A 12,372-nucleotide genomic window follows, 5' to 3' on the forward strand; every position below is an offset into this window, starting at 1 on the left:
AAACTGCAGTTGGGTTGTTTTGATCAAAGAATAATAACAAAAAAAAGGTAACACAGTAAAATCATGATTTATGAAAATGTATTTTAAAATGGAGTTAAGTTTTTCCAAATAAACTCTTCCTTTACATATAAATCTGTCTGATAATAGATTTCCATTCAATCCTGTGTCCAATTGCTTGTAATTCTTGAGTCTTCCCATTTTCCATCTCCAGTTAAATTTTTCTTGATATCTACATTTCTTTATTCTATATACAAATGCCTTCCATACGACCATTTAAATCAAATAGATGCATTAGCCTAACAAACTGACATTTATTATTATTATTATTTTTTTTTTTTTTTGAGTGCAGAAATCAGTTTTATTTATATGTGGCTGACGAATAAGCATCACATTAAGTTTATTTAAAACTGTTATCCAAATGGATCTAAATTTTATGCAATTTACCTCCTAAATGTAGGTTTAAATATTTTTTGGAGTGCATTTACATTGCATCTCACATTTATCGCCTATTTGCTTTTAGTCAGCAGTTTTACTAAGCAGATATTCAATATCAAAGGTTACAGCCTATTGGTGTGTGAGAGGGAAAAAAAAAATAGAGAATACACTCATAAGGTTAAAATTTAATTATTGAATTTCAGGTTACATTACATGCTGACCCAAACAAATTTTACTCTGGTTTGAATCTAAATGACTGAACAATATTCATCCAAAATCAATAACAGTACAGTATTTCCAGTTACCATATTGTAAGATTTGAACAATCTTCTCAGAAATTAAATTATTAGTGGATGACATTTATTAGAAAAATGTCATCCACAAATGGATTTACACACACAAAGGCGTAAATAAATAAATAAATCATACACAGGTAAACTAATAATACACAATATATATAAATATTAATAAATAATATAAACAATAAATAAAATAGAAATCACAAATCCAGTATAAAGCTTTAACTGTTACACAATAAAGACAGTCTGATGAAAAAATAATAATACATACAGTATAAACAAAAGGAATACATTTTTGAAAGGTTAAGCTACGTATATGAATGGTCCAGCAAAAATCAAGTGGCAAAGTTCAGAAGTTTAGACCATGGAACAAATAAATAACCAGTAAAATAAAATAAATATCACAATCAGGTACAGGGGTTTAACTGTTACATAACTACATAAAGAGAGAAAACAGCAGCTTTGATCTGTGTAACACACTGTTGGTATACACATGGAGTGTGTGCAGGAAGACACTATGGAAGCAGAAGACAGAGCCACACATCTAACGTCAGCAAATTCACATACACTATGCCCTGAACAAAACATAATGTGCCTCTGCTGACCTCGTCTGTGCAGTCTGTTTGTTAAGAAGACAGCAGATAAATGATGCTTTAATCAGGTCATGGAAACTGCTGCATCAGGTCACATGACCATAACACAGCAGTCCCCTTTGTATATATAGACCTTTCTTAACTCAGAGGATGTTGATTAATACAATCAAAAGACAATCAAGGCAAAGAGAGGATTGATCAAGGGTTTGTTTAAACATCTCACCCACCAGAAAAACACACTAACCTCATCACCTCTAGATCTTGTTTAATTTGATCCTGAACACACAGATACTCTATATGCACTTGCAGTCAGCTTTGGTTATTTGTCATTTAGCAGATATTTCGGAGTGATTTAAAGTACATTTCAATACGTAGACGAGATCTGGGGTTAATGTATTATTCAAGGGTACAGTAAATCCACAATGGACATCAAGATTCACTACATGAAGTCAAAAGAACTGACCCCATTTATTTTCTCAACACATGTTCCTGTTCTAATTGTTAGAATTTATCAAAATATGCAGCATTTACCCTCTATTCCAATTGGATGAATGAATAGGACGTGATACTAATCGCAACTTTTACACATTTATTTTACCACAAATTTGGATGCAAATACATCCTACGACATCCTACAGTAATTCTGACAACTGTGTGACACTGAATTAAACATGCAACATAATGAGGTCAAGTGACATTGCAGCAGTATGCAGTACACTGGTATTACATTCTGAACGTAAGTTTCTAATCTATTGCCTCCAGATAATTAATAAAAAAAAATACAATGAAAGTTGGGAATGAGATATTTGTTTTGTCTCTGCTTAAATGTGATGAGAGGTTAATGAGAAATAATATTGATCAAAATAATGATCACTTGAGTTAAAATGAGGGTTCAGGAAAAGCTGTCCAGATTTGAAAGGGTGTAATGATGCAGTGTGTGTGTTGTGTGTATCCTATAAGAAGAAGAGCCAGGTGGGTAAGTTTAGGAGAGCAGGGCTCGATGCAGAGACTGTAGCCCAGCGCAGAGCCTCTCTGCTGGGCATTATTGCTGGCTCACACCCATCTGCTGGTGGTCTGGCTCTGGTTCCTCCTCCACGTCTGCGTGATACTGATCGAATGCATCATCATCAATATCTGGAAGACCCAGGAGCTGCAGAAGAATTACACAATCATTTCAAACGTTACAGTATAGAATCAAACCAGAACAAAACAAAACCGAATATTCAAATGTAACACGTATTGACATTCCAGAGATTCCATTATAAGATTGTAAACATAGTTTTGGATCTAAAATCTGATTTCATGAGTCAAGTTCGAAACATTTAAAAAACGTCTGTACGCACGTCACGCACGCAAGATTTGTCAAGCAAAGGAGAAACAAATGGAACGATAAAAATCTTCAGAAATGTTCACTTTGATTAATTTGCTCAAGGATGTTTGAAAATAAAATGTACCAGCAACAAACTGTCTATGCAAAAAATAATTAAAAAAAGAAATAAAAAAAATAAAAACATTAAGCACTTAATTTTCTGTGGCCAATGAACATTTGTTTAGTTTGAGAAAAAAAAAACATATTCTGTTTATATATACGTACAGTAACTTATTTTCACTCGATTTAGTTGCATTAGTTAAAATGTTATTTTCAGTCATCAAGATCTGGCAGAAGCAGCACATTTTTCTGCTTTAAAGCTTTCCTCATGCATGAAATCACCCACATGCCAACAAACCACTGAGACCATGCAAAAACAATGACTGTTCATAGCAAAAGAGTACAGACATCAAAGTCAGAGGCCTCTGTAACTGGTACAGATTTGCATAAAATTGCCAGCTACATGCACATTTCCAGCTATCATGTAAGTCTTATGTTACACCTCAAATGAAAAGGGAATTTATAGTAATAAATCTCAAAATCTCTCAAACGGATATGCAGAGCATTCACAGCTTATGTGGACTGCCTGGCAAAGGTTATGCATTACAACCTTTGAAACTGATGAACTATCACATGGCTATATAATTGTTTATTGTGCTTATTATTATTCAGAAATGTAGAGTAGAGTGAGACTTACAGGCCTGAAGGCTCTGAAGACTTTGTCCAGCACCTCTAGCAGTGTTTTCTTCCCGCAGGAGGAGATATAGTCCTGCGCCAGCTGCAGGAACGGCAGACAGTCCTCGCTCTCACTCCACACATGCTGAAAACACATCATTTCACCCGTTTCACAGTGATCCAGACATTTCATATTACAAACCATATTCTTATTACTACTCAATTTCTTTCTAAAATTCTTATTTATCTAAACTTGGTTTCTTTTTTATAAAAACACTCTCTTTTAAATTTCTTTAACGCAAGCAACGTCATGTTTATGGGTTCGATTTTCATAGAGTGCTTGATGAAAATGTGTATAAAAACTATATTAAATGCAATATGAGTCACCTTGTATAAAAGCACATGCCACATGCATATGTCCCACATAAATGTATTTAATTTTTTATTTTATTTTTTTTGCTATTTGTGCTTCATGGAGTTTCAAAGCAAAGTAAACGAGCTGGATAATTCATCTTTCCATTGATGTATTGTTTGTTAGGATCGGACAATATTTGGCCGATATACAACTATTTGAAAATCTGGAATCTGAGAGGGCGGAAATTTAAAATAAATAAATAAATAAATAAATAAATAAAAAATCTAAATACTGAGAAAATCATCTTTAAAGTTGTCCAAATGAATCCTTAGCAATGCATATTACTAATAAAAAATGAAGTTTTGATATATTTACGGTAGGAAATTTACAAAATATCTGCATGGAACATGATCTTTTCTTAATATCCTAATGATTTTTTGGCATAAAAGAAAAATCAATCATTTTGACCCAATGTATTTTTGGATATTGTTGCAAATATACCCCAGAGACTTAAGACTGCTTTTGTACTCCAGGTTCACATATAGTCTTCACATACAGTTTTCACATATTAATTTTGAATCACTTGATTTTGTTATCTGTGTCTCGTCATCCTGTGCACTGGAAGCTTCTGTCACCAAGACAAATTCTTGTGTGTGTAAGCACACTTGACAAAAAAGCTGATGAATAAATCTGATAGATAATAGCATCTGCAATATGGATACTTTCTTTGTCAGATGAAAACTACAATCATACTAAAATTATACATGTGTAAAACAAATTTTTAACTCAAGATATTTTTATTTCTGGTTTTATAAAATGTCCTTATATGGTTAAAGGGAAATCTCTGAAGTCAAAGTTGAGCTTCCAGCAGAGAATCTGGGACACTAAAACTTTTTGTCCCGTTATATTTATCCGAGCGAGAGGGATCACTTTTCAGAAGATGGCCCAAATAATCTTCTCCAACCAAACTGCATTTTAAAAAAAACAAATAATGAGGTAATAGAGTAGAATACAATATAACAGAGAGTTTTAATAAAAATCAGTTTACACCATTCCGGTGTGTGTAACACCTTATGGTTTTATTAAATAGATGAGCAGTACACTACATTTTCTGTTTATTGCAATTTGAAGAAACCGATAACAAAAATAAAAAGCTGTTCGTATTGTTATAAATTATAGAAATGTTGTGCATTTAATACACAATGATATAATGACTGTTTTAGTTCACGTGTGACACTCTAAATGCTCTCTAAATAAAACATACTTTGGGGATTTTGGCAGCTTTTTTGAGAACAAGGACATGCAGAACACATCATCCATCTCTGGAGCTCCCTGTCTGTTCAAGGTGCATGACAAACAGTGCTGATATTTCAGTCTTTCTGGTGAATATTAGGGAAATACAAGATGATCACAAAGCTCATGAAGCCAAAAATGAAGTAATGCAGCTGTTTGTGCATGTGATATTATGGCTATCATCTGCAAGCATGTGTAGAAAAACTCAAATTCACTGAATATACAGATGAAATGCTCAACGAAAGGTTATGAATATTGTTATGTCCCATCCCGACTTCCTGTTCGAGCAGGGAACATCAACACATGTTGAATGAATTCTACACATCCTGTCTTTCTCCAGAGATATCCGCTCAAGCTGTGTTGTGAGCGAATGCCTGAAGCACTGTAAAACTTTCTTTAACTGATTTCAGAAAGACAGACTGACCATGCATCTGTCCAGAGCTCACAGGAACCAGGAGGAGAAAACCCCACAGGCCAAACCAGAGGAGCTCCAGTTCAACACAGCTGTTTTAGTTATGAGTAGTTTCGCTGGAGCATCATTCTTATAATCATCGTTTTATTTTAAAGTCAACATTAGTGGCCATTCACAAACATACTTCCAAGTGAACAGATTATTCAATCAGACTTAAATGAAATTGACTGGGAAAGTGGGTTTACAAGAAAGCTAGACTGAATGCAAGCTTGCTAAAATAATGTCTAAACCGCTGTTTGGATATTGATTAACATTAACCAATCACCTGAATGGCACTTTTTTATGCAGTGTAATAAATGAATACAGTACAGTCTCTTGCTCTCTCTAGCTCTGTGATCTGTGTATTGATCAGTGTGAGTAATTAGATCCCTGTCTAAGCATGCGCTGGTGTTTTGGAGAGCTCTGGGACTCTGGTGCAGCGGTCTGATGGGGTCTGGTCATGTGCTGTGATGTGAAGGAACTACAATAAACTCTTTTCAGGTTCATTTCAGACTTTTAAACTGATTGCTGAATGGAAAGCAAACATGACAGACATGTGCAAGAGGAGCACCAATGCAAATACTGCATGTGTTTTTACTTCATCACAGCACAAAACACTGAGAATATCTGCACTATTTGTTCCTCAGTGACAGTCTCCGGGGAACTGTGCAATTTAAGACCTTTGTGCTGAATAAACACCTGCAATATTGATGACCTATGCTTGTCTGACCAGCGTCAGTCTGTACACAGGGTAGACTTCTAAAATGAAATTGTTGCATACAACCTCACAACATCCAAAACTGCAGCTGAGCTTGTATGAGAAAGTGCTGCAGTCAAAAACAATGACATAATTTCATCTGCTTTGAGTTGAAGGCCTCAAAACACAGGCAAAAATAAGTATTTCAGCAATACCAGTTTACAGTAATATTATTTTGAAAATAAATCTCCAATATACTTTACTGTTTTCTATCCTTCATAAGGTAAACAACATTCGGTGAAAATGTAAGCTTTGATATCTTACATAAACGTAAAAGATTGAATGTCAACGATTGGAATCATACTGGAATTAATGGTTGAAATCAATTGTAGATGCTTGTTATCTCATAATTAGATTTTGAGCCTTTAGCCAGGATTTCACAGAGAGGGTCACATAAGGCCATATTCACATATAAAAAATATTGAAATCGTCACAGTATTTTCCTGAGCTTGAAGTAAATTTTGAAATATATTTTAAAATGCTTAAGATTATTTTTTATTGAGCTTTACTGTTTACAAGACATTTTTAGCATATATTTGAAATTTCTTTTAAACAGGATGCCTCTAACATGTGTCTAATATCGTGCTATTACCATAATTGCATATCCAAACCCCACTGTACTTTGTGTATTTGAGACGAGAGAGCGTTTAGAACACAACAGCATCCACACGCGAGCGCGCGCGCCGCTCCCCCTCCTCACGAGGCTCTTGCTCGATTATGTCATACTTACAAAATTCTCGGTTCCCCCGGTGAGATTGTCCGGGCAGAGCACGTAGAACGAGATCCCGGGCTCGGCGTAGAAGTCCAGCCGCCTCTCGTCCACGTCCTCGGCGAAGATCAGGTCGAACGGGTTCCCGGAGCACCATTTCTCGGCGGTGTCCACCAGCTCTTTGAACTGCATCCTGCCTGACGCACTGACGGCGCACCTGAGCCGCGGATGATGATGCTGAGGATGCGGATGCTGAGCACTAAGGCTGTGTCGTCATGGTGATCGCAGATGATCCCGGTTCTGCTTCTGCTGTGCTCTCACTGTCTCATATCGGCCTGTAGCTGAGTGTTCCTGATCTCGACCCGCTTCAGCCTCCTGCGCCGAGAACAACGCCTGTCCTCGCTCCGCCAGAGTGACGTCACATGACAACACATGCGCCCATCGTCATCAGCTTCACAAGGAACCATCTCTAAAGAGACCAAGAGGGTCTGGCTGCAGACTTGCACTCTCAGACTTGCATTCCCCCCAACTGTTTACACAGCACACGTACTGAATTTTATCCAAAATATTAATAATCATAATAAATGTATAGTAAATATGATTTATTACTAACAGCAGCAGCAGAAGAATCAACAACATAATGCAAACACTAAAATGATAATAATTTAATCTAATTTAATTGTAAAAGCTTGATATATATATATATATATATATATATATATATATATATATATATATATATATATATATATATATATATTTATATATATATACATACATATAGCCTAATTTAAAATAATACATGAATTGAAATGTAATAACAATCGTTTTGTAACGAATGTTCTATTTTATATTCTATATTATATCATACATAGACATTACATTTTGTTGGGGTTACACCCAACAGAGACTTGAAGTTAATCATTAGAACCATAGACCGCAAGGTTTAGAACTCATCTTCCACATGAAACGATTTCAGTTTTATGTCTATTTTATTCCTCTGGAGGGCGCAACTAGTCAATGTTTTTTTTTTTTTTTTCAGACTAAAGCAGGTCAGTAGGCTATGCTCATTTGGAAACTGATACACCTGATAAAATACTTTACTTCACAATACAAACTAATGTTTTCTCTTCATCTACTCATCTTTTTATTTATCTGATCTCCAGAAGAAACATTGGTTTTATTATTTTAACCATGTATATAGGGTGCAACCATAGAAAAAGGGGTTAATTGGGGTTCTATATAGAACCATAGGGTACTTTACTCAACTCCAAAGAACCTTTTATGCTAAAAAGGTTCTATAATGACAAGAAAAAAACCCTTTTGGCACAAAGGTTCTTTAGGCTATTATTCATTCATATATTACATTATTCTGCAACATTTTGTATTTGTAATTAAATTATTGTTTGTAGTAACTTAATATCAAATTTTAATCATGCTGATTTTTGGAGAAAAACTGAAATGGCACTCTTTGTGTGATACTGATTAACTACATAAAATTATATAAATATATAAATTTTCTAACCCCCATATCTTGAATTTTGTGATAAGTCACATGCATTCTTAAATGCATTTGAATACACCGAATAATGCAGTGAAAGAACTCACTCAAAATGCACACGCGCACTAGTATGATTTCATCATGTAACTTTACATCAGCCTAGATGTGTGCACATTTTAGGCACGATTTGTTTAGTTTTTTTATATACTTGATACTGTTAAAAGTCACATCAAAACAAAAAATATGAGTTCAAATATCACACCTAAACTCGCGTGGAAAACGTATGATTCAAATGATTCGAGAACCCGCTTTGAACTCCAGAACTGACTCAAATGATTCGCGATCCGCTCCGAACTCCCAAACAGACTCAAATGATTCGCGATCCCGCTCCGAACTCCCGAACTGACTCAAATGATTCGCGAACCCGCTTTGAACTCCCACATTGGCTCAAATGTTTCGCGATCCCCAAACTGACTCAATTGATTCGCGAACCCGCTTTGAACTCCCGAACTGACTCAAATGATTCGCGAACCCGCTTTGAACTCCCGAACAGACTCAAATGATTCGCGAACCCGCTTTGAACTCCCAAACAGACTCAAATGATTCGCGATCCCCAAACAGACTCAAATGATTCGGGAACCCGCTATGAACACCAGAACTGATTCAAATGATTCGCGATCCCTGACATTTTCTCTTTCAGTGATGCTCAAAAATGCTGCCTAGGCAGCTTACTAGGTTTTGAAACAGCTGACTCTTGCTGAAGCAGCTCATTCTCTCAACTCCATAGCCCAACCGGATGATACACTGCACTCAACTTTTTTAATGCACAGAAACATTTTTACAACATTCTAAACAGTTTTCATATGCATTAATAATGTTGTATTTAATTCCAGGATTCACCAGTATTTGTATGTGTAAGTGTATTTTTTATTTTTTGGTTGTTGAGGGAACAACCAAATGTGGGGAAAAGTCCCCTGTTCAACACTGTATCACTGAAAAAAATCTCAGCTTGCAAACTTTTACACCGTCGACAAAATGAACGCACAGCGTTTTTAATACATCCTTTTTTTTACGCATCTCGTCACGCCAGAGCTGTCAAACATGTGTAGGGATACATTGCTGTTTCTACATAACAACTTACAACCCTCTACGGACACCTTGGCAATTGAGTCGCAATTGGCTATTAATTATTTTAGTTTACTCGCCAGTCAGTCAAGCTTTATAATAATCAAGTATCATTTAAGAATAGAACTTTAGTAATTAGAAGTAAAATGTGAACGTTCAATTACATTATAACATGTATTCACAAAGAAAACATCTCATAATGTTTCACTTCTGATAAATGTGATGAAATAAATCATCTTTTGTGTGAAATATGAACAGCTATGCTAATCTTTCTCCTTTTGTTTTCCTGTTTCTCCAGCCTCGCGTGTGGAGACTTCAGAAGATGCCAGACCTCACAAAGATTTCAGATGAAGGAAACTATAGATGAACATGCAAAGCTGCTAAATAATCCTTACATTGTAATCATTGCCGTAAAAGGTAAGTTTGCAGGCTGATTTAAGGTGTGCTCCTACATTTTCTGCTTGTACTCCTATGTATTTATGATACAAATGTAAATGACTGTAAATGACCATTTTAGCACCGGTTCCAAATTTCCAAGAACCGGGTTTTCGATAAAACGTCTGCATTTCGATTCTGCTTAACGATTCCAGTGTTCGAATTCCAATTTGATTAAAGTTATTATGTGCAGGAACGGAACGAATTTGCGCCCTGTTTGTGTGCAGCGTGCATGAAGCGCAAGTGCGTGCACCAGTAGTGTAGCCAGAAAAGAGACTATGGGTGTGCATATGAAAATCTGGGTGTGCCACATTTATTATCAGATTACTGTGCAAAATTATGGGATAGTATTTTGTGCTGACACTGCTTCAGTCCAACCATACTCCTAGTGTTAATTTGCAGGTCGTGTCAAAATGTAGTTAATTGTTAAATGTAATAATTTTCCTCCAAATACGATAATTTTGAACTTTAGCCATTTCATTTTGTTTATTTTTCATTACAATTTATTCACTTTAAATAAATTATAATATATAATTGTAGGATTCAAATGAATTGTAGTTGTTCAATATATATCTTTTTTTTCATGTTTTTGTTATGTCTGGGAAGCCAGAATGCGCATGCATCAACAGAAACATTTATTAGTTGAACCCTGTTTTATTACGTGCCATTTATAGCAAGACATATTACAGATGATATTACAGATGTTTTGTCAGATTTAAGTTGAAGCGCGTGCCGAACCGTGTGTGGTGAACCGAACGGTTTGTTTTTTTTTTAATTTCAGCGAACCGTGCCATCACTATTACCTCAATAATCAATCAATTACAGGCCTAAAACAATCATGCCCGAGCAGACGGATATTAGTACATCTCATCACACCGGCACCCGCGTCTAAATCAGTTGTATGGTCTGGTTTTCAGTCTAAAACAGTTGTGTCAAGTATAAATGTCTCGTCTGTTTCGGGAGGTGCGCGCGCAGTCAGCGGAGGCTCGCACCTTTTTTTTTCTCAGATTTTGAAAAATCTTCGCGATCGACTTAAAATGCTTCCAAGATCGACCGCGATCGACGGGTTGGTGACTCCAGATATAGCGACCAACTTTTTTTGAGCAAGCATTGATTATGCGTGACACAGTCTCAATTTGTGGGACGCATGTATTGGGCTTCAAACGCTGTGCGCGCACACGCTACGCGGGACGGGTGGTCACCCTACCTGGCACACCCGTCTAGAGTGTGTCCACCTTTGTATGTGGGTCCATGTACATGCTGAATCGACAGGTAAAAAAGTCAAAATATTCATTTATCACCAATTAACTGTTTGACAAACACTTCCTGCTTCGATGTCCAGATCTGAATTTTAAAAAAAAATCTCGAACATGCTCCGAAGTGCCGATCTGAATCTACCGAGTCGCGAACAGGCTCCGAAGTCCCGATCTGAATCAACCGAGTCGCGAACAGGCTCCGAAGTCCCGATCTGAATCAATCAACCGAGTCGCGAACAGGCTCCGAAGTGCCGATCTGAATCAACCGAGTCGCGAACAGGCTCCGAAGTGCCGATCTGAATCAACCGAGTCGCGAACAGGCTCCGAAGTGCCGATCTGAACCAACCGAGTCGCGAACAGGCTCCGAAGTGCCGATCTGAATCAACCGAGTCGCGAACAAAAAAAAAAAAAAAAAAAAAAAAAAAAATTATATATATATATATATATATATATATATATTCTAAGTAAACAACAATAGCCCAAGTTTAGTAAACATTTTTTATTGAGAAATAATTCTGCATCTATTCTTAGGTGTGCCAGCTGCCACTATGGGTGGCACAGGCACACCCTGGCACACCTATGGCTACGCCACTGGCGTGCACAGAGAGCAGCGGTCGGTTCCCGGTTTGTGTCCGTTCTTGGACTGTTCCGTGTATTTCCACTGTAGGGAAGGTTGTTCAGAGTCGAAACTGACTTCTTTCATATTTGTTGACCAATATACAGAAAAGTACATCAGTATATCATAAACACAGCAGTTTTCGTCTTACGTGAATGTGAACAGATGAGAAAGAAAACACAGAATATTTTTGTTTAAATAGACAACAGCCTAATAACCGCGTTGCCTGTCATTAATGTTAATCAAAGAACAAAAGGAAACCATTCAGTGATCTTGACTGAATATATTTAATAACTTTAATTGATCAATCTTTATTTTATTTATTAAAAGAAAACAATGCAGTGTTTTTAAACTTTTTATTACAGTTTCTGTACCTGAAATTCTGTTTAGTTGTATTTATTTATGATATTGCTAATTGATTTGTTTGTTCCTATCTTATTACTGACTGTTTACTTGTCTTTAACACTTTAATATTTTACATTTATATTAATCTAGTTGTTTTT

General features: G+C 36.1%; 1 protein-coding gene across 1 annotated transcript; it reads right to left on the minus strand.

Moving 5' to 3' along the window:
• Nucleotides 1-608: 608 nt before the first annotated feature.
• On the minus strand, nt 609-7,359 carry LOC127978725 (maturin-like). The gene is made up of 3 exons (XM_052583595.1): nt 6,958-7,359; nt 3,394-3,516; nt 609-2,477 (listed from the first exon to the last, which is right to left on the minus strand). Exons 1-3 carry the CDS (start codon nt 7,126-7,128, stop codon nt 2,370-2,372), a joined length of 402 nt encoding a protein of 133 aa, XP_052439555.1. The 5' UTR covers nt 7,129-7,359; the 3' UTR covers nt 609-2,369.
• Between the last annotated feature and the right edge of the window lie 5,013 nt (nt 7,360-12,372).

This window comes from Carassius gibelio, chromosome B19 (assembly GCF_023724105.1).
Source record: "Carassius gibelio isolate Cgi1373 ecotype wild population from Czech Republic chromosome B19, carGib1.2-hapl.c, whole genome shotgun sequence".
In the NCBI taxonomy this organism is placed as follows: domain Eukaryota; kingdom Metazoa; phylum Chordata; class Actinopteri; order Cypriniformes; family Cyprinidae; genus Carassius; species Carassius gibelio.

Coding starts and splice junctions, on each gene's coding strand:
- LOC127978725 (XM_052583595.1), bottom strand. CDS start 7,128: ATGCAGTTCAAAGAGCTGGTGGACACCGCCGAGAAATGGTGCTCCGGG. Junction 3,517..6,957: donor CCGGGGGAACCGAGAATTTT/GTAAGTATGACA, acceptor ATGTGTTTTCAG/CATGTGTGGAGTGAGAGCGA. Junction 2,478..3,393: donor TCTTCAGAGCCTTCAGGCCT/GTAAGTCTCACT, acceptor ATTCTTCTGCAG/CTCCTGGGTCTTCCAGATAT.